Source organism: Acanthochromis polyacanthus, chromosome 6 (genome assembly GCF_021347895.1).
Source record: "Acanthochromis polyacanthus isolate Apoly-LR-REF ecotype Palm Island chromosome 6, KAUST_Apoly_ChrSc, whole genome shotgun sequence".
Lineage (NCBI taxonomy): Eukaryota > Metazoa > Chordata > Actinopteri > Pomacentridae > Acanthochromis > Acanthochromis polyacanthus.
The window spans coordinates 30,365,458-30,386,199 of record NC_067118.1 but is presented as its reverse complement, the minus strand read 5'-3'; the positions used below and the strand labels follow the sequence as shown (position 1 = coordinate 30,386,199).

General features: G+C 40.0%; 1 protein-coding gene across 2 annotated transcripts in view; it reads left to right on the top strand.

The window, feature by feature from the left end:
• The window catches only part of fgd (faciogenital dysplasia), a 74,949-nt gene that overhangs the window by 49,485 nt on the left and 4,722 nt on the right, over window positions 1–20,742 (top strand). For both annotated transcript variants that reach the window (XM_022205035.2, XM_022205034.2), the window contains exons 3-15: window positions 3,471–3,672; window positions 3,887–4,502; window positions 8,679–8,768; window positions 12,453–12,589; window positions 13,587–13,743; window positions 14,050–14,188; window positions 16,939–16,997; window positions 17,466–17,612; window positions 17,715–17,807; window positions 17,904–17,983; window positions 18,989–19,019; window positions 19,749–19,853; window positions 20,301–20,354. In XM_022205035.2, coding sequence (XP_022060727.2) covers window positions 3,471–3,672; window positions 3,887–4,502; window positions 8,679–8,768; window positions 12,453–12,589; window positions 13,587–13,743; window positions 14,050–14,188; window positions 16,939–16,997; window positions 17,466–17,612; window positions 17,715–17,807; window positions 17,904–17,983; window positions 18,989–19,019; window positions 19,749–19,853; window positions 20,301–20,354 — 1,910 coding nt within the window. The remainder of the gene's footprint in view (window positions 1–3,470; window positions 3,673–3,886; window positions 4,503–8,678; window positions 8,769–12,452; window positions 12,590–13,586; window positions 13,744–14,049; window positions 14,189–16,938; window positions 16,998–17,465; window positions 17,613–17,714; window positions 17,808–17,903; window positions 17,984–18,988; window positions 19,020–19,748; window positions 19,854–20,300; window positions 20,355–20,742) is intronic.

Below are 20,742 nucleotides of genomic sequence, written 5' to 3'. Positions count from 1 at the left end.
AATTTTTCTCCTGAAATGTGACAACAGTGATATTTTTGATCATGATTGGGATTTTAGTACATATCGATGGGTGGCGAAAGGAGAGAAGATTTGGGGAAAATCGAAAAGCTTCATCTCAAGATTTGGTGTTTTCCTGATGAAGGTGGAGAGAGAAGTCTGACATATTGGTCCAAATTTATTCAACTGTGTTGGGATTTTTCAGCTTTGAAGGCCATCACTTAGCTAATGGTTATTTTTAGAATCGGGTTTTGTGTCTATTATTGTTTTATCTGCAAAGTGTCAAAAAATGTGAAAGAATAAATAACTCTGAGCCCAAGCTGACACATTCAACGAGCTAGTAGATATTAGAAAGCTAGTTCTGTTTGAAAAAACAAAAAACAGCCAATTTACAATGATACAAAATATACAAAAGCAGCATTGGCAGATTTGAAAACATATTATCTTTAAAAGTAAATTAGACCATTTATCACAGCCAGAAACTGCAAAAAAAGAGGAAGAATCAACAGTATAAAGATCCTTGAACTCAGCTTAGCTTAGCCAAATTTGAGTTTAAAATTGTCATGTTTCAATAAAATCATTTTATTCTATGCCTTGTTTAAAAATTATCCCAAAAAAATGGAGCATTTGCAATAATCAGATTCTGTAAAAAACTAAAAATTCTATGCTGCACAGCCCATCCAAGGAGCAATGACTGATAGTGGTGTGACCAACAGTCACATGAGAAAAATTCAGGGACTTTTTGGATGACCTGGGCTGAACTGCAGACTGTTAAACAGAGCAGAGAGGAGACAAGTATGCAAACAAATTAAGAATCTAAGTGGGAACATTTCTGTCGTACGTAGAGCCATCATTATTTTCTGAGCGTTGGTAACAGCTGTGAGCACTTAAAGAAATGTTGTAATTTTTGAAAAAGTAAATAATCTTTTTGTATGATTTGTACTGTAACTGTGACATACACTTTTAAGTTCTCTCTGCTTCTAGACATGGCTGTTATTTCCATAGAGGTGCAAGAATTTGTAATGTAGTGACAAATGAGGCCAAAGTGACAAAAAAAATGTAAGAGCAGCAAAAAATATGCCCCGAACCTGCTTTGAGGTCATGTGATTCTACTGGAGGAGTTGAAACCATGTCATGCTTGACAGATTTGCTGGAAAAGACACTGAAACCAAGTTGAAACCAGTTATGAATCATTGATGATTAATCTAATAATCATTTTTATCCCATGCCATAAAATCTGAATTGCAGTTCTTTGGCCCTGCATGCATCCCCTCATTTGTTCATTTATTCCCTTTTATTTCAGTAATGGCACATTCACCCCAGATCCAGTTAGTTCTTGTTTTCTAAGGATGACTAAGTAGAGTACAAGTGCTTAAAAATGTGTCAGAAAATCAAATTGCAAAACAGTTGGTCAAGTAGGAAATACCCACAGCAAAATGAACTATCAGTAACAATGAAGTGGTTTAAAGTAGAGCAACAACCATGTTTGGATTTTCATTTTTATCCGGCCACAGTGACATGATTGTGATAGCATAATTTTATTACACACAGGGCTTCCAATGCCGTGTTTGCACAGTTTTTTTTTGATTGATCACATCACTGTAATTTTACTTGAGACATGTGTTGCTAATGACTTTGTGCAGCTGCTGATTACATGATAATAACTAGAAAAGCACTTGGAGAGCGCAGACCTCCGCCAGGCCATCTGTTTGTCTTTCTGTCTGTTTGTCTGTCTGTCTGTTGGTCTGTTAACAGCATAACTCAAAAAGTTGTAGACGGATTTTCACCAAATTTTTACACAATGTCCAGAAGAGCAAAAGTAACAATCGATTAGATTTTGGAGGTGATCCGGATCACCGTCTGGATCCAGATGGTGATGGCCATCTCTCAATTGTACAGAGTCCAAAAAAATCCTGGCTCCAGACGGTGATCCGGATCACCTCCAAAATCTAATCGATTGTTACTTTTGCTCTTCTGGACATTCTGTAAAAATTTGGTGAAAATCCGTCCATAACTTTTTGAGTTATGCTGTTAACAGACAAACAGACAAACAAACTCCGATGATGACATAACCTCCTGGCGGAGGTAATAAGCACCTAGTTGGGCCACTAAAGGCCTAAAGGTGTGTTGTTCAGGTAGGTAGAGCTTTTTACATACAAGCATTTTCTTATCTGTCATCATTTTATAAGATTAAAAATGACATGCATTAGGTTGTATTGTCGTTTGTTTTGTTTTTATGCATGTTAATAATAATAACAATAACAATGAAAATATAATTATGAAACTAATACTGACAATAAATGGCTTTATTTCATTTCACTGAATTGCTATTTCACATGTAAGCTTTGTATTTTCAACATTTTATAGACTAACAGATTAATCCTTATCAATAATTATGCATTTTCTGTATTAAACAGTGACTGAATTATGCCCTTAAAAACACAGAAGTGCAATGGGCCTGGGCATGCTGATGACTTATGGAATTTATGGCCTTATTCAGACTTTTGACCAAAATATATGTATTAATAGAGATACAGTTGGGTGTCTCAGTAGCTCAACTGGACGACCCATAAACATGGGGGGCAGAGGCCATGGTTTGAGTCCGACCCATGGTCATTTGCTGCAGGTCGTTCCCCGACTTTCCTCCCCACGTTTCCTGTCTCTCTGTCCACTGCCCTCTACAAAAAAAGGCCAAAAATATAACTTTAAAAAAAGATACAGTGACATTTGTGTATTTCTCTATGTAGCATATAACACTGAATCAGAATCACTTTGTTCATCCCTGAAGGGAAATAGTCAGTTAATAGTCATAGAAAAATGTTTTTCTAGCAGTTTATTGATATATGAGGTAGTAAAATGCTAAAACAAACAAATTTGCTGTCATGCGTCGAACGCTCTGCTGCAAAACTCTTCTCAGCCTCTTGTTTTATCAGACAGTGACACGCACAGACAGAGGAAGTTCTCAAATTAACAACTGCAGCATATCATCACATTTCCTGCTTTCAGACAAATGCGTTTCCTTAAATTGAATGCTTGCAAATAAATATACAGCGAGCCCATAGAGTGCGGGCATGCCAGAGTGCAGAGTGCATTTTGAAGACAGCTCTGGTGTTTATGTGTGTGCTTTTAACATATATATATATATGCGTGTGTGTCTATTTGTAATCGCGGTGGCTGACGCACGCACTGGTCTCAGCATCCTGTTCTGAAATAAGGAAGTCAGCAGAAAGCTGACGTTCAGAAGCTGATATCGTTTTGTCCTGCTGCTATATGTTTCAATATTGGACTATTTATTGTTTTCTTTTGAGGTTTTTACGCGGGAACAAGCACGTTTAACACATGGACTGCGCCATGGAGGTTTTCTCACTTGGATTTATCCGCGTTACCTGATTGTTTTTGTTAATGTCTGCAGCCTCATGCTTCTCTCTCGCTCTCTCGCTGTTCTTCCTTTGTCTGGACTTCTGCGTCTGTAGTGCCCCCTAAACCTGCGCACCTGCTCGCTCTTGGGCAAGACAAGAAACCGAAGAGGATCCCGCCGGCGCCCTCGAGGCCTCTGCCAGCACCCCCTCCTCCACCTAAACCGAAGCCTACTTTAACACCTCCTGGACCGGGAGCACAGCCGCAGAGAGAAGCCCAGAAAGTCGGGCTGCTCATCGAGAGGTTTGAGAACTCAAGGTAAGCAGGAAATTTCTTATGAGTCAGTTTGTCAGACTGATCATTTGCTCTGTAGAAGACGTTTGGTGATGTGAGCTGCTTTCAGCCCATCTTGTACCTGTTTCTTGTCATCTAAACATTAAACAGAAAAAACATGCTTGTTTCTTCTTTTTGGTTTCAGTCCAAAGTATCAATTCTTCATTTGGCTCTGGCTGATGATATTTTTTGTTCTCAGGGTGCCCATCCTGGGGGTGCTCCCACGCTCACAGCTGCACCTGTGTCTGAGAATGGACACTGCGACTGACATCACGTCCTCCTGCAACCAGGACACGGCAGCGAAGGTTGCAGGAGACTCCTCCCCTGTGGACAAACTTGCACTTGGCACCTCTGAACGGACTGACGAAGTGTCTGAACTTTCCTGCCTGGCTTCCATGCACATCGACACCTCGGACGATGCCGTGCTGGACGACTGCGCAGAGGACGACATCGCGCACGGCGTCGGTTGCCTCAACGACGTGGAGCGGGAGGACGGCTCTTCCCACAAGCTCCTGGACAATCCGGACTCATCCGAGCAGAACGGGAAGATTCCCAACCGGGACAGTGGCATCGACAGCCCGTCGTGCACGGCGGAGGGGGAGGTTTTCCCCAACGAGGACGCCATCGACGAAGAGGATCATTACGACAGTGTCACTGAAACTGAGAGTGTGTCCTGCTGCGTTACCCTGGGCAACAAGCGAGACTCCACGCAGGATGAGGACAGTGACTTGGATGAGGGCAGCAGTGGGGAGATACACTCTCTGACAGACACACAGACTGGCTATCTGACTGATACACACTCAGAGGCGCACAAAGTGAGTACAAACCATAAACCTGGATGGCTGTAATTTAAAGTCTGAACACACCGCCTCGCCACAACCTTCACTATTTAATTTTCGCGTTGTGTGGTAATTTTCAGGAATTTACACAGCCTGTTTAAATAGAGCACATCCTGCAAGTTTAAGAGCTTCATCTCAGACACTCAGACGGCCTTTCATGTAGTGGAAAAAGTAGCTTGTGTCTATTATTATCTCAGCTTGGGTGAGCATTTTCAAAGAATACTTCTGCATGAAACATTAGACATTATTATAGCCTCAGTTTGCTGGTCACAAGTGACTGACTTGTATCTAAAAGCAGCTCTGTAGTTACATAAAAAGATGAATACCTGACCGAGCGCTGTAACAGGAGCTGGTGCTGATTGCTAGATCAAAGAGTCCAGAGATAGAAGTCTTCCCACAGCTGAGCTAAAATTTCAGATTTCTCTTGTCCTTCAGTTTAACTATTGATTGTAAACAACACCAATGCCTCAAACGGTGCACAGACACATACTGTAGCCTATATGGGCTGTCAATGTTTCCTTTGCCCTGCAGTTTGTGATCTAAAAGTATCATGAAAAGTCTTTTAATATCCTGTTATGGCGAAGATGAAGAGATTCTGGAGATGATGACAGAAAGATGAAACTGTATCAGAAGACAGGAGCTTAATAAGGCAACACTCAGGCAATCATAGGAAATGTCAGACAGCATAAACTGGAGGCAGAGCTGCCGAGCACGATTGCTGGCAGAAATATCTTCGTCAAATGCTGTAAAGCACATCTAATCCTGGCACGAATGTCACATGGAAACACAAACTCGCAGCCGCTACTGTCTGCTCACACCCTCAGTGTTTTGGGGGGAACGTATCTCTGCTCTTCAGTGCTTCCTGATCCCAACACTGTTGTGCACAGAGGAAGGGTGTGTTGTTATGTGTGCGTGTGCGTCTTTGTACTTGTTAGTCTTTAACACTACAGCTGACATGTTGACGGCTCTATAATGACAACGTTGTCGCAGAGGATCACAGAGGATGTGGGTTTTTCAGTGATGTGCGCTGCAAGAGGGTGACTGAAAACAAGTTCTGCTGACTTTGTGTGCCATCCACTTTGCAACCACTGAAAATTCTGAGTTTCCTTTTTTATTATTGGCGTAGTAAAAGCTGCTTCATTATTTACAGTGCATAATTTATGGTAAAAGTTTCACCCTGCAGTATCTAAGTGTGTGTGTGTGTGTGTGTGCTGCTTGCAACATAAATCTGTTTACAAAGTCATATTTCAGAGACAAAAACAACTCCCTATAATAACATTTTAGCATAAAGACTTGGTTAAGGCTATGGTTAGGTTTGAGGTAAAGTTACGGTTTCTATAAATCTCCAGGAAATGAATGTAATGCACTCTGAAGTGATGGAAACATATTTGTGTGCGTGTATTTGTTTGGAAGACAGCTGTTGCGAAACCACATTGTCGCAACAGGCGAAATGTTTCATGGCCACAGTGCATGTCGTGCCTGTGATAGTGGGATGAACTCTATCAGCAACATCGTTTTTGTGTTTACTGAGGTATTTTTTTTATCAGCTTCAACAAGTAGGAGTGAGAAAAAGAGGGAAAACAGCTCTTCAGTGTCACCACAGCAGCTCGTATCAGCTCCATCAGTTACTGCTGCTGAACTAAACCAGTGACTGAAATAGAAGCTTTGTGAACGTCACCTTCCACTCATCTGCTGAGAATTTGGCCAGCCACAAGAACAAACATTTAGAAGGTTCAGTTTAGTCAAAGATCATCTCCTGTTGTGTGTTTTGAGACATGTGTCTGACAGGTTTTTTTCCACAAAAAAGTGCAAGTTGAAAATACAATTACAAATGCTTCTTCTTTCTCATTTAAAATATATCTCTCAGGCTATACCCAGTTATGATTTAGAGGTTTGTGGGGGGCTGTAGCAATCCCAGCTGGCACTGGGTGTGAAGTGTTTCCACCCTCACCAGTCAATCAGAGAATTTACACACGTAAACAACTCCTCTCCCACACTCTGCATTATTATTCTGGACTGTTAGTAGGGTTTACAAAGTAGGTTACAAGGTTTGTGAGGATAGAAGAAGTGTCTCTGTTGAGCAGATGAATCTGAAAATAGCACATATATAGTATATCAGCACAGTTCTCTGAAGATGAGGTTCAACATTAACAGGTAGGAATAATTACTCATTGATGGAGTTTAATAGATTAACCCTCGTGTCGTCCTGCGGGTCAAAGTTGACCCGTTTAAAAAGTTTGAAAATGTGGAAAAAAATAAAATAAAATTCACAGTGAAACTTCTGATGTCCAAATTTTCAACATTTTTGGGAAATCTTTGAACATTTTTTGGTGGACAAAAAGAAATGTCAAAAATGTTTTAGAACATTTCCAAAAAATCAACCAAGATCCAGCAGAATTCGCTGGATTTTTGGTTGATTTTTTTGTGAATGTTCTTAAAGAAAATATTAGAAATTTTACTAATATATATGTAATCACTTTAGATATTGGTAGGATTTTTTTTGAAGATTTTTACTCATTTTTTTTGAAAATATTTACAAGAATTTTCTTGCCAAATTTTGAGGATTTTTTTTAAATAAAACTGTTAATTTAAACTTTTATTGGAATTTTATTCCTCAGAAATTTGGGGAATTTTTTTGCTGAATTTTTATATTTTTGTCAGACAAGGAAATTGCATTTTTGGTGCCTATAAATGAGGACAACAGGAGGGTTAAAGGCATCTGCATGTTACACTGTTTACTTCATTTTTTATTGAAGACAAATCAACAATAACTGACCTCAGCTGACGTCACTAAGAGAATCGTGTTCAGTAATTAAACTCATGTTCTCATATTGATTCTGTTGTTATGTAACTTCCAATCATTGCAATTGACTGTCTGACCACCAAAGAGCACAACTGTTTTTTTTTAAATTTTATTTATTCATTTAACAGCACAGACAACAACAACAGAAATGAAAAATACAAGTATAGATTATAGCTGCACATTTACAAGATCCTCATTTTAGTGTGTTGTGTGACACAAATCTTCGCACATTTTTGCTTTGGATGCTAGAGATGAAAAAGGATTTGTTGTGACGTCAACATCAGCAACCAAAAATACATAAATAAAATGAAGGAATGCAATTATATGTATTATAAAAATGCTGATGCTCTTGATAGAAAATGTTCGAGATAACTTTAGAAAAGCTGCTGATTTCTTTTGCCGTACACATTTTCATAGGCGTCAGTTTAGGCGGGGACGGTGGGGACGTGTCCCCCCCGCTTTTTGTCAGGGGTCATTTTGTCTCCAACACATTCAAATTCTTCACATGTAAGCCGTTGTAAACCCAGTTATTTTCAGTAGTATAGAAAATTCCGACGCTCCTGAACGCACCATCCGCACTCGGCCGAGAGTTGCACAGACACGCAGCACACCTTCGTGAGGTTAAAACAAAAAACAAAAAAAACCGCGCAGATGCTAAATTTGCGCCTGTGCCAAGTGGAAGCTCCGACCAGAGGCGTGCAGGGGCAAAATTTCGGCCCGAGAGAATTAGTACTATAGCGGCCCACAGACCTCTCTACCCATATGTATGGATAGCTCAACAGCTTGAGCCTCCGGCTTTGGTGCGGTGGTTGTGAGTTCGAGCCCAGCTTGTGGTATTTTGTCGCCGTTCTTCGACATTTTCTCAAAGTGCTGTGGTCTCCATCCCCCCCACTTTTAAAAACAAACTGACGCCCTTGCACATTTTGTTATGTGGATGTTAGTTTTGTTTTTGTTTTTTTCAAAATTTGGGCCAAAAAAAACCCCAATAAGTTTATTTTTAGCAGACTTTGCTCCTACAAGCTGTGTAGGAATCATGGAGGGACAATAGTTCTGTAATGTGCTTTATGATTTGGTTAAAGGTGATGAATAACGTATGGATGTGAAGCTTGTTAAACGTTTTCTAACTAACCCTTTTCTGTCAGTGCTGCTTAACTAACCCTTTTCTCAGAGGATGATTTTTGGCTCTAACTTGTAAAACCTAAAGTGCTATTTTCCTTGAGCTGTGGGTGCTGCAAACTTCTTAAAAACTAAAAGGATTAAAAGGTTTTCTAAGTGATGAGTTGGAGTTCATGTTTCTCTTTGTTTTCATGCCTCAGAAGTAATCTCTAATGCTTGTCTGTTTCCTTCAGTGCTCAGAGGCTCAGAAGCTCCTGAACATCGCCAAAGAGCTCCTCCACACAGAAGAGGCCTACGTAAAAAGACTCAACCTCCTCGACCAGGTAACGTTCAGCTTCCATCTCCACATGTGGGGGCCTCTGGTTCAGATTTCAATCATCCAAGTGTGCCAGTAGAGTGTTCGAGATCAGGCCTGAGCTGGATTAAAAGTGGCGTTGTGGTCTACTGCACAGTAACCCTCTGCTGACTGGATTAGTCAGAGCAGATCTTGTGAGAACCATTTTGTGCATGGGGGTTATTTTTACACATGTGCAATACAAACACAACTTTGTCACCACAAACGTGAGCATGCGCGTGAGCTCTGTGCAGCTATTTGGAGTTGGATGTCTGAATGTGTGTTTGTGTTGCAGCACAATACCCTCACAGTGTTCTGGATCTATTTGTGTGTAAATCTTGTGAACTAAAGATGTGCTTCCAGAATCTTAGCTGGGTTTAATTATGCAGCTTTTTAAAAAACGGTTTGGGCTTGAAGATGCTGTCCAGCTTAAGCTTTATACAGTTCAATTTTGCTGCACAAATTGCAATGTAAAAAGTTAACAGTAAGAAAATTACATTTCAAAAATATCTTTATAAATATCCATATTTTATGACGCAAATCAGAGAAGAAATGATGTGTTTCTGGACCTTGGTGAGTTACAACTTTCCAAAATGACTCAAAAAGTGTCCAAAATGACAATAAATTGGTAAATAAAATGACAAAATTTGCTTTAAATTACTCAAAACTCGCCCAGAAGGATTCAGTCGTCTAAAATAACAAGAAATCTGTTTTTTTTTATTTCAACTCGAGAGAAAACTCCAAATTACTTTCTAATTCATGCTCTTTGCGTTCCATATATTAACCCCCTGAACCTGAGCAATTTGTGGTGTTTCTGTTTTTTGCTCCTGTGACTTTTTTGCTCATTTTTCACGGGCAATTAAAGTCCTGTACATCTATGTAAACAACACAACCATAGCCAGAAGAATAGAGATTACAGATAGAACTCTAAAAGGTCTTCTGTGCAGTTTAACAGGATTATAATGCCATAAATCATAAAAAGAGTTACCTTTCTTTCATTCTTTATTTTGCAAAAATTAAAAAAAAACATTTTTTAAACATGAAAGCAATTTATACAATTTTTACGTGCTTGCAGGTGTTACCAAAACTGGAAAAATAACCTAGTGATTCTGCATACTGTAAGCACTTTACTACTTATTTATTTTATTTTCTTGTAAACACAGCCTGCAATTCAAACCAGTTGAGCTAAAAAAAAATGGCTGAATTTTTTGTAATGTGACTGTTGGTTGGAGCTGAGACACTAATGACTTTATGGTTGCGCTGAGAAGTGCAGAATATTTTGTTTTTTACCGAATCTGTTTTGTACAAACTTTGTATTTTTGGTGATTTTTTTTAAGTAAGACATGTAGAATGAAGTGATTTTAGATAAAGTGTAACAATTTCAAGCCTAAATCTGGTTGTTTTCCAATTGAACAATATGTCACAGATTAGAAATTCAAGGACCACAAGATAGTTTGAATTCTGATAAATATTTCCGTTCTCACAGTTTCTGGCAATGATTTTGTCAAGATAATGTTTTTCAGAGCTGCTGCTGGGTTTTGAAGATCAGATGTTTAGAAATAGTGCATTTAACAATACTTAAAATGTCACAGTGAAGATGCATTCTCCGCTGTATATGTTCAAGTTGTGCTTCAAGAGGTTATTACATTATTTTTATTAGTATTTGTTGTATTTGTCCTTATTTTGGGAAGACAATAGATCAAGCTACGATGGCGGCCATTCAAGGTGTTCTAGCTAATCAGTGTGGCCTTTAGTTTATGGAGCTGTTTGAAGCACTTTCGTTAAATCTCTGCCTAAGCTGGGAGTTACAAGATTATCTTTTAGATAAATCTCTTTGTCATTAAGTCCGTAAAATACTAGATAATAGTAATGCCTGTTACAATTTACCAAAGTACGAGTTCACGGTCTCAGATTAGTTATTTGACCTTATTAAAAGTCCAAAATCCAGAGATAATGTCACTGAAAAGAAGTATTACTTTATTAATGCTAATAATTATTATCATTTACTTGACTAATCAGTTAATCCGTTTTTTTTTTTAGCTCCAAACACTCTGATTTCATCTTCTTCACTATACAAAGTCAAGACCTTCTCTGTTTCGTTGCTCTTTTATTTGATCATTTCTCATTCTAATGAATGGGTTACAGTTTTTTTTTTTGTCCTTCTAGCTACAGTATTTTTGTGTTCACTTGTGCTCGTGATGTGTGAATTCTCTCCCAGTGGTTGACTCTTCCTCCTCTTTGTTCGGTGTGTGTGGTAGAGGAGGTGAGCAGCTGCCCTATCACAGAGCAGCGATGGTTTTTTTGCGACCGACAGCAGAGAACCCTCTTTTTAACTTCCTGTTTTTGTCTCACTGCTTTCACACGATGCTAGTTGCCATGGATACAGCAGTGTCCATCCATTACCATGACCGGCGAGGATGATATGATAGAGTCATGACAGATCGAATCTTTAAAAACAAAGCTGAATGTGAACATTACAGACCTGCTGCTGTCAGATTTGCTTACTCCCTGACCTTAATTTGTAATAGTGTTTAATCAGACAGAAAATTCATCCCTAATAATACTGATAATCAATGAATCATTCAAGAGAGTAAACTGGAGCAACAGAGAATTTTCGTCGCTGGTTTTGCTAAAGCTTCATGAACAGTGGATCCGACATTTCCCATGATGCAACCATCTTCGTTAGACCTCTCCTGCCCAGTTCATGTTTCATGTGTTTTCGCTTCCACAGTTCTGCTTTCAAGCACAAGTTACGAAAATATACTATCCAGCTGACGATTTGATGAATTGTGATTTTCTTATCTTTCACCATTAGACTAAAACAAGCTATTGAAAAATGGGCTACATGCAGTTTTCATGAATTTGTGGTCTTTCACAGACTAAAAATCAGAATTGAAATGTACAGTTTCACCCTTAATGCATAAACCATCTGAACCCTGGAACCGCGGGTTTTAAACGCATGCTGTCCGAAAAGACATCACCAAAATTACACCATTTGTCAGAGCCAGACAGTGTGAAATTGGAAATATTCATGGGATTTCCAGTTTACAGACGTTCTTAGAACTAACCATGTGTGATCATGTGCTCTTCTGTTGGGAAAATAACCAAATCTAAGCCTAAAAATGAAATATTTATTCAGACCCACTGTATTCTACACATATATACCGAGCAGAGAGGAAGCAAGCATAGAAACAAATTTAAAATGTAAGTAGTAAAAGATCTACAGTATATACTGTATAGTGACTTTTCTTATTCGTACTTGTAACACCTGGTGACTCTTGGAGAAATGATGTACATGTTGATTTTAGGTTTTTCTCAAGTTTTCTGAATTAAAAAGTCAAAGAAATTCAACTTTAGTTTTTTGGGTTTTTTGTATGATTTATGTATGATTGTTGTACTGTTTCCAAAGAGGCATAAGACTTTATAATGCAGGGAAAAATGAGCCCACAGTGACTGAAAATGTGAAACAAGACACTCAGAAACTGCTTTTTAATAAAATCTTGCCTTTGGTCATGAATTAAATTGTTTTCAGCTTGTCGATGTCAGTTGGATGAGAAGCCAAAACTGGGAAGATATGGGAATATGTTTGTGTAGACAAACAGCAACATGGAAAGTTTTCCAGTTTTGCCTCTTTTTTTCTAAAGTTTTTTCTCTCCAAATGTGTCCTCTGCAGGTATTTTGCACTAAGCTCACAGAGGCTGGAATCCCTCAGGACGTCATTACTGGGATCTTCTCCAACATCTCCTCCATCTACTGCTTCCATGATAAATTCCTGCTCCCTGAGCTCAAGACACGGATTACCGGAGAATGGTGAGGAGTGGACACTGATCGGTTCAGCGGGTTCCCTAAAGCATTTGTGTGAAGTTATTCCTGAGATGCTTTGGCTCTGTGGGGATCAGTTAAACCATCCCTGAGAGGTTGTAGCTCTCAGGGCAGCTGGGCGGCAGCAGGGAGGCATTATAGTCAGGTTTTCAGCGCTGTGTAATTACTAGGTTGTTTCTGTGTATGTCAGAGTTGCAGATTGCGGGCATTTTCTGTCTTTTTTTCACAGTAAGCAGGAAATTTACCAGCAGTGTGTGATTTTGTGCCAGCATCAGCCACCCTTGGTAGATAATGACTCCACTAGAGAGCTGTGTTTAGGGAAATCACCTGTCCCCTGGTTCCCCTCACATGCTTTTATCTGAAACTGATTAACATTTTTTGGCTCAGATAGAAAGGCCAACCAAGAGACATCCGCACAGAAAGTCACCTTAGGAAGAAAATGCGTAAGGATTAATTTATGTGCTGCTCCAATAATGCTCTTGAGATAAGTCTTATCTCTTCATTTTTTTACTTCTGATGAATGACACCAAAACCTCCTGTCTTCTATGTGTGGCAATAGTGCGGTGAAACAGAAATCTGTGTTTGTGAAATGTCAGGGGAAACTATCTAAAAGAATCTGATAAAGAAAACCTTTAATTTCCAAGCTTATTGTCTAAGTTGGAAACTGTGTGAATGTCTAATCTCCCTGCAGACATTGGGGATTTTCTGTTTAAGCTGCAACTTGTAGCGTTACATAAGCGAGGAACTTATTGTACAGGGACAGATTGATTCAGATGTCAGTGAAGGCTAACGAGCTGCCTGTAACTTTTAAATGTTGAGCCTTAGATGGAAGAAAAAGCTTTATTTTGAAACGGAAATCGGTGGCTTAAATTTGCTCAAATGATTCAGAGGAATCTGTAGATGATTGAACTATCAAATACTGGAAAAATGAACATTTAGTTTTGCGAAGAATTCAGCGATGTGTTTTTGTGTGTGTTTGCTGTAGGGACTCCAACCCTCGCATTGGAGACATCCTCCAGAAACTGGCTCCGTTCATGAAGATGTACGGTGAATATGTGAAGAACTTTGACCGAGCTATGGACTTGGTCAACACCTGGACGCAGCGGTCCTCACAGTTCAAAAGTGTTGTCCAGAATATACAGGTTTGTATCTGCGTTTGTATGTTTTGTGATTTTACTTCTACACTTCTATTATAGTTATTAGCAGCATATTTCAATTACATCTTCATGAAATGTCTTACTAAAGCGTTGTTGACAATTTTCATCTACTGTAAAAAAGAAAAAAAGTCATTTATTAGTGTTTGTTTTTCTCTGAACACATTTGGAGAATTTCAGCCAAAGCAAAGATTTGTCCTCTCTCTGATCTTCTCTGATCTTCATCTTGCAAATGGTGCATTTTCAAGGCTGATCGGTTCAAATCTTAGCTCTGTTGTGTGTTTGAACCGACAGAAACAGGATGTGTGTGGGAACCTGACGCTGCAGCACCACATGCTGGAACCGGTCCAAAGGATTCCTCGCTACGAGATGCTGCTCAAAGACTACCTGAAGAAGCTGCCTGATGACGCTCTCGACCGAAAAGATGCAGAAAGTGAGACATTAAACAATCACAGTTTTCACTGCAACGCACACAGCCTGTTGTATCTCCAGCAGAATATGTCGTACATGTGATCGTTGTATCAAGATGATGTGTTTTGGAGTGTGAAGACTCACAATACAGAGTTTATGGTTTGTGTATCTTTGACTAAACACATCTGGCAGTTAAAAAGTCATTGCTCAGATGCCTGAAAGATTTTGCATGTAACATATTTTTAGTCTTTAATGGTAGTTTTTCTCCCAAATGTTGACGTAAAATGTAAATATCCATCCATCATCCATCCATCCATTTAAAAATCATCTAATAACAAAGTACCACACGTCTAGATAAACACAATACAGAAAGTACGTAGGTGGACATGGCTGGACTAAATGTCTGTAGCGAATGTGAATCCTGCAATTAAGCTGAAGCTGTGAAATAATTAGAGGTCAATGAAAATACCTAAAAGGATGTGAACCATTGCAGATCCTCATTCACACAAGCGCTGGTGAAGCGAAAGCATGTTCACTGATGCAGAAATGAACATTTGAGAGTTGTGTGACCCCATGAATGCACAATAAAGAACTTATCATTTTTAGAATAATTGAGATAATTTTTTGGGAAAACATCAGTTTCAAGAGCTATTGAGAAATTCCCACCAATGCGATAGTCCTGGCATCCAGAGCTCAGGCTATGAACCTGACAGTCTTTAACCTTCATTATTCCTCATCCTGTTAGCTGTGTGTCCAACCGTTTGAAATGAATGTGCCTTTAACAGTAGACTGCTTGTAAAACTAACATTTATTAAACTAATTAAAGTTGATAACTGTTGGATTCTATGGCAGGTATTTAAGTAAAGCTGCTTAGTAAATATTCTATTTGTGTAACTTACCAAGTGCAAGATGCAGTCTGTGGCCAAAACACTGCACCCTGGTCCACTTGTTCAGAGCACCAGCATTCACCATCTTCACCACATCACATCCTGTTATACAGACCAGATGTTGAGGCTCCAAACCACTACTACTTCTCTCTTCCACATTGCAATGTTCTCACTTGTATGATCCTCCGTGATGAATACAGTTTGCAAACAGCGACTTTTCAGTTGTTGGTCCTCGTTAATAAAGCGGCCGATCAGACTTATGTGGGACTCCGTTGTCCGACTGGACCGCAAGTCAACTGTCGCTGCGTAACGTTCCACTGTGAGAGCTCTGTTTCACTTCATGCCTCGCATTTTTCACGCAGCTCTGGGATGGCATTTTGAGAGATCTGACTTTGCACTCGTCATGCAGAGTTTTGTGGTGCAGATTGAAGTGGGCAAACACGTTACTTTGTGTAGCCTTGTGTGCTGCTAATAATTTCAAGACACTACAGACAAAGGGCCAGTTTTTGGTGAACATCATTCTTTCTGGAGCCGAGATATTTTCATTCTGATGTTGTGTCTTTTTTGGCGACCAAATCTTCCTCTTTAGTCTTCCTCTGAAGTTCCTCGCTCTTTTTGTTCTGCCCATGTGGAGCCTGTGTGTCAACAAACCTCTATGTTGTTTAAGTAAAGTTAAAAAATAATGTCAGAGTATCGAAGGATTCTTCAGTCAGAGTAAATTAAGTTCAGTCAGAGAAATGTCTCTTGTAGAGTAGTAATTAAAAAAGAGAAGTATATAAGTTCTCATTTTGTATCAAGTTGCAGTGTGGTGTGTTCATATCACACTTCTTGCAATGTGATGTGTGAAACTATATATATATATATTTATATTCTGCCCTAATATCGCAACTTTGTATCTGTGAAGTATCATATTGAACATAAAGAGAACTTCATATTTTTCGTCTCAGTGTTAGGTTATAATTAGTTTCCAGAATCTAACTTTTTAAATGTGCTATAATGTCTTAGTCCTTGAAAGGATTCATTCTTCTCCCAGTTCAAGTATTGTAGACAATGCTGGTGATCCATCAGAAACATCTTAACTAACCTTTAGACACAAGCTAGCTAAAGGAGTTTTTGCTCAAAGTTTGTGCAAAGTTTAAAAATTGTCTTTATAAACACAGTACGGCAGGAATCTACGTAAATGTGTGTACAGCATAGAAGTGAACAAGCTCAAATCAGGAGTTTCTCTTTAAGATAAACAGTTGTTATATTCTGTAGACACATGTAGCCTCAGTAACTCCCGACATGGGATAAATGATGGTGAAGATATTAGCAGGACATTAAGCAGCTCCATCTCTGCTTGTTACACATCTGTTAATATTACGCCTTAACTTCACCTAGATGCTTCAAACATTGCCTTTTGTACAGTTTTACATATAGCCAACTAAAGACGGAGTGCACATTTTACATGATCTGATGTCCTCCCACATCAGCGTGTCCATTTAGCCTTTACATCACCACTCTGTGCTGCTTGGAGTCCACTCCAACTGAAAGGCAATTTATCCCAGTTGTTTTGGCCCCATTTCCCTGCCTGTGTGTCTCTTCTGTTTACGTAGGTTATGATTAAGATGGCTGAGTCAGGTGCTCGCAGGCATTAGTGCTAGACTCTCTACTGGCCAGAAGCCAGCCGAAAGCAGACAGTGCGGCTGATGTTAAGAATGCCTGTTCAGTTAATCCTGTCCAACATGTGCAGTGTAATTACTGGAGCACAATTATTATTTGTTGTGTGGTTTATTTGAGAGATTAGTTCATGTCCGTCTCCTGTTGGAGTTTCTGATAATTAGCAATTTTGTGTTATTGTTTTTCCTCGCTGTTTGGCTCACCTCCTTCCATTTGTGTATTGCAGAGGCACTGGAGCTCATCTCTACTGCAGCAAACCACTCCAATGCAGCAATCAGGAAAATGGTAAGACTTTGCTCAACACTTGACCTCACTGCTTTGTTATTCTGTTTTGTTTTCACGTCTGTTGCACGTAAAACCATTTTCAACACTCCTGTCTGACTGAGCCTTACAAAAACCAACTACTTGCTGGTGTCAGTCAGCAGCATTGCATTAGTACAGACAGGAAGCTGCTGTTTCCTGCCTCGAGTTTTAGTTCGCGGAAGTCTGACTGACTCTTTAACACTCATCCTCCTCATCTCTTTCCTCTGTCTGGCTATGATACCGTACCTCTCACATCCTTTAAACTACTCAAGCGGACAAATGTGTCTATGAATCAATAGAGAAATATAATACCTGCTTTCTGACGCGCTGGAAAAGCCATGAATGAATCAGAGCTGATAACAAAATAACCCCCCTCCAGTAGAGTTTGGCTTAGAGCTCTGTCTATGCTCTCGCTTTCCTCATCATTCCTGGTGCTTCATGTGTTTTCAGGAGAAGATGCACAAGCTGTTGGAGGTTTATGAGAGGCTTGGAGGAGAAGAGGACATAGTTAACCCCGCCAATGAGCTCATCAAAGAAGGACATATCAAGAAGATGTCAGCCAAAAACGGAACAGCACAAGACCGATACCTCTACTTGGTGAGAGGAGTATTCCATCAGGCAAATGTCAAACAGGCAGAAGAATGTTTTTCTATTTTTCTGTACAGCTCATCATCTGCGTCATTTCTGTCTCTGATCTAGTTCAACAATATGGTGCTATACTGTGTGCCTAAACTCAGACTGATGGGGCAGAAATTCAGTGTCAGAGAGAGGATTGACATTGCTGGAATGGAGGTAGAGTTCCTCTTCTCGTCTTTTTTGTTTTCTCCTCTAGCCTTTTAGGTATTCTACTAAATGCAAATCACATTTCCTCTTGCTTCTTGACCTCAGGTGCAGGAGAACGTGAAGCAGAACCTTCCTCACACGTTTGCCATCATCGGTAAACAACGCTCGCTGGAGCTGCAAGCCAGGTGAAGACATTTAAATCAGCTGCAGAGGGAAATGCCAAACTGGAATTTGAAAACGTTCTGTTGCCATATAAAATGCAGTTAATCTTCCGTTGCATTGTTTAATATTGAGCAAAGGAACAAGACAGAATGTTCTAGTCATATGAACAGATAAAGTGCTCTGTATAGAGGCCTAATGAAAGGAAACCAGATAAAGTGCTGCCAGAAAGCTTTAAAGCATCTTGTCCTCGGTTTTCCAAGTCTCTGGAACTCTACAGAAGAGTTGAACACCATTTTTCACAAAGGTGTTGCCATCATTTGGTGTTTGATCATTTTAATTGTAATCAAACTCCTCAGTGACCGCTCGTAATCTATGAATGGAGGCATTGTCATCCTGGAAGAGACTGCTGTCATGTTTGATCAGAGGATAAATGTGATTTGCAGTGACTCTTTCCCTCAAAGGGCACAAGTGAAGCCAAACCATGTGGCCAAAATGCTCCCCTTAGCAGAACAGAGCCACTGGATTCTAAATGTAGAGGTCAAAGGTGCAGGTTTTTCCTTTATTTTGTCACCCTCTGTGAGCTAGTTAGGAAATATTGTAAGGAATATTTTTATTTTCATCTTAGATTTTCTTCTATAAAGTGCCTGGAGTTATAACCAGTCATTAAACCATCACGTTTCAGCCATATGCCAATAAAAACTGCTGTTAAACTGAGTAATAGCTTGAAAACCAGTTTACTCAGTTAGCTGACTGGTTGATAGCATGCAGAGCAAGCTGCACTAGTGGCATATTTTTCTGTTTAGCTTTACGAGGCTGCACATGTACGCTTAGGTTATGATTTTTTCATAACATCCTATTTACTTATTAATACTTATGTTTATTGCATTCATTTCTTATCTAGTGTGGGTTTATTTATTGTCTAATCTTAGGTGAATGTTTAAAGCCATTTTACTAAGATGTTGTATATTATTTGTTGTTTCTTTTTTAAAATAATCTCCTGATTTTTTTTTTTTTTTTCTGCATTATAGGACAGCGGAGGAGAAGGAAGACTGGATTCAGGCAAGGATCACACACATGCAGTCGCACACCCACACACATACGAACACACAGCCTGTGTCTCTCGGGCACATGCAGCATTTTGTCGCTCTGCCTTTTTAGAGAATGGAATTAGCTGCCATTTCCTCCGCACACTCATTCAGTGTTTGGGAATTATATTCTCTAATAAAGCTCCTCATTATTGCTCGTTTAGCCCGTTACAGCAGAGTAAAGCTGATTAAAACATTTTGCAGGCTGGAATAAGCGGGTGGGCATGTCACAGACGGGGGTTTTTCCTGTGAGATTTCAGTCGGTATGTGAGCACGAGGGCTGAAGTGAATGGAGGTAGCGTTCCAAAACTTGACGGACAGTGGAAAGTAAAGAGAAGAAAGAGATTTATGTGCACCGCTAGCCAAGCAGGCCCCGGGACTGTGACAAGAGTCCTTGAGGCTTCAGCAGCAGGACCATGATGCTTTTGGAGCAGTGATGTCATTGCTGTTGTCATTCATTTGGAGCGCGCTCAGGGCCGTCAGCACGCCACAGATGTTCTCTTTGTTTCCTACTCAGGCAAGATTTTTGTTGAGGAATCATAACATAAACCGAGACGTTTACATTACACTGCCGCTCTGCAGTTTAGCACATTCACACTGTCATTGATCTCATGGCGAATGTGAGCAGAACTCATCTGATCAGCTTCATCCTCTCTTTTCTCTGTGTCCTCTCCATCTCTCCTCAACCTCTTCTGACTCCCAGGTGATCCGGGCCACTATAGAGCGACACAAACAAAACAGCGAAACGTTCAATAAAGCTTTCAACAGCTCCTTCTCCCGGGAAGATGACCATCTGCCTGAGTCACCGGTCAGTCTCACTCTCCCTCAATCAGTCGCTTCATTGATCAGTCGGTTGGCAGGTCGTCTGGTGCAATGAATCATGGGAGACCAGTAGTACACCAAACACGCCTGTCATAGTCTGGCCTTTGTCTGCCTGAGCAGCTCTCCATCTAAGGATGTGGTAGTATCATACAGACAAAACACACACATAAAGAGGCTCTTTATTTCCACATGTAGCGTCTGCGAGTCTCCCAGAGCTCTCTCATGACCTAATAGGGAAAGCCCAAGTCAAAGTGTATACAAAACTATTATGGATCTGCTTTGACCCACTTTGAGCTGGCTGGAGCTGGACGCCTGCCAAGCTTAGCTAGACAGGAGGACCAGATTCAAAAGGTCCAGACTGACACCTAGTGGTGGAGATGTCCGACTGCAGAAAGAAGCTGCTTCTTCTAACAGTGTCTGTTCTCCTCATCAGGGTCCCTGGTCCAACACGTCCATCGACTCAGACGGTGAAAGGTTACAAGAAAGGGTGAGTGACACAGAAATACACTAAACCCTCCATCCGCCTTCTTTTCTTCACTGATTTAATTTTGGTGTGCAAATTCTCAAGGTTCTCCGATGTCCAGCCAGAGAAAAGAAACAGGTTTGACTTCTCATTAAGGAGACTTTCTGAGTGTTCTCGTTCAGTTATAACAGCACAGTGAAATAACACAAGCAAGCATGCTTCTTGTCTGTTGCAAGGACAGCAAGACAGATGGATTTTGGTCTGACTGCATCATGAGTAGAGAATTAATCAGACTAATTGTGTGTGGGTGAACCAGCGTTGTGTTCAGGTTTGAAAGTAAACTACAATGCATCTTTCCTTTCCTGGAGTAAACTTACTTTCAATAAAACTGAGTACGTGAGCTGATAATTGG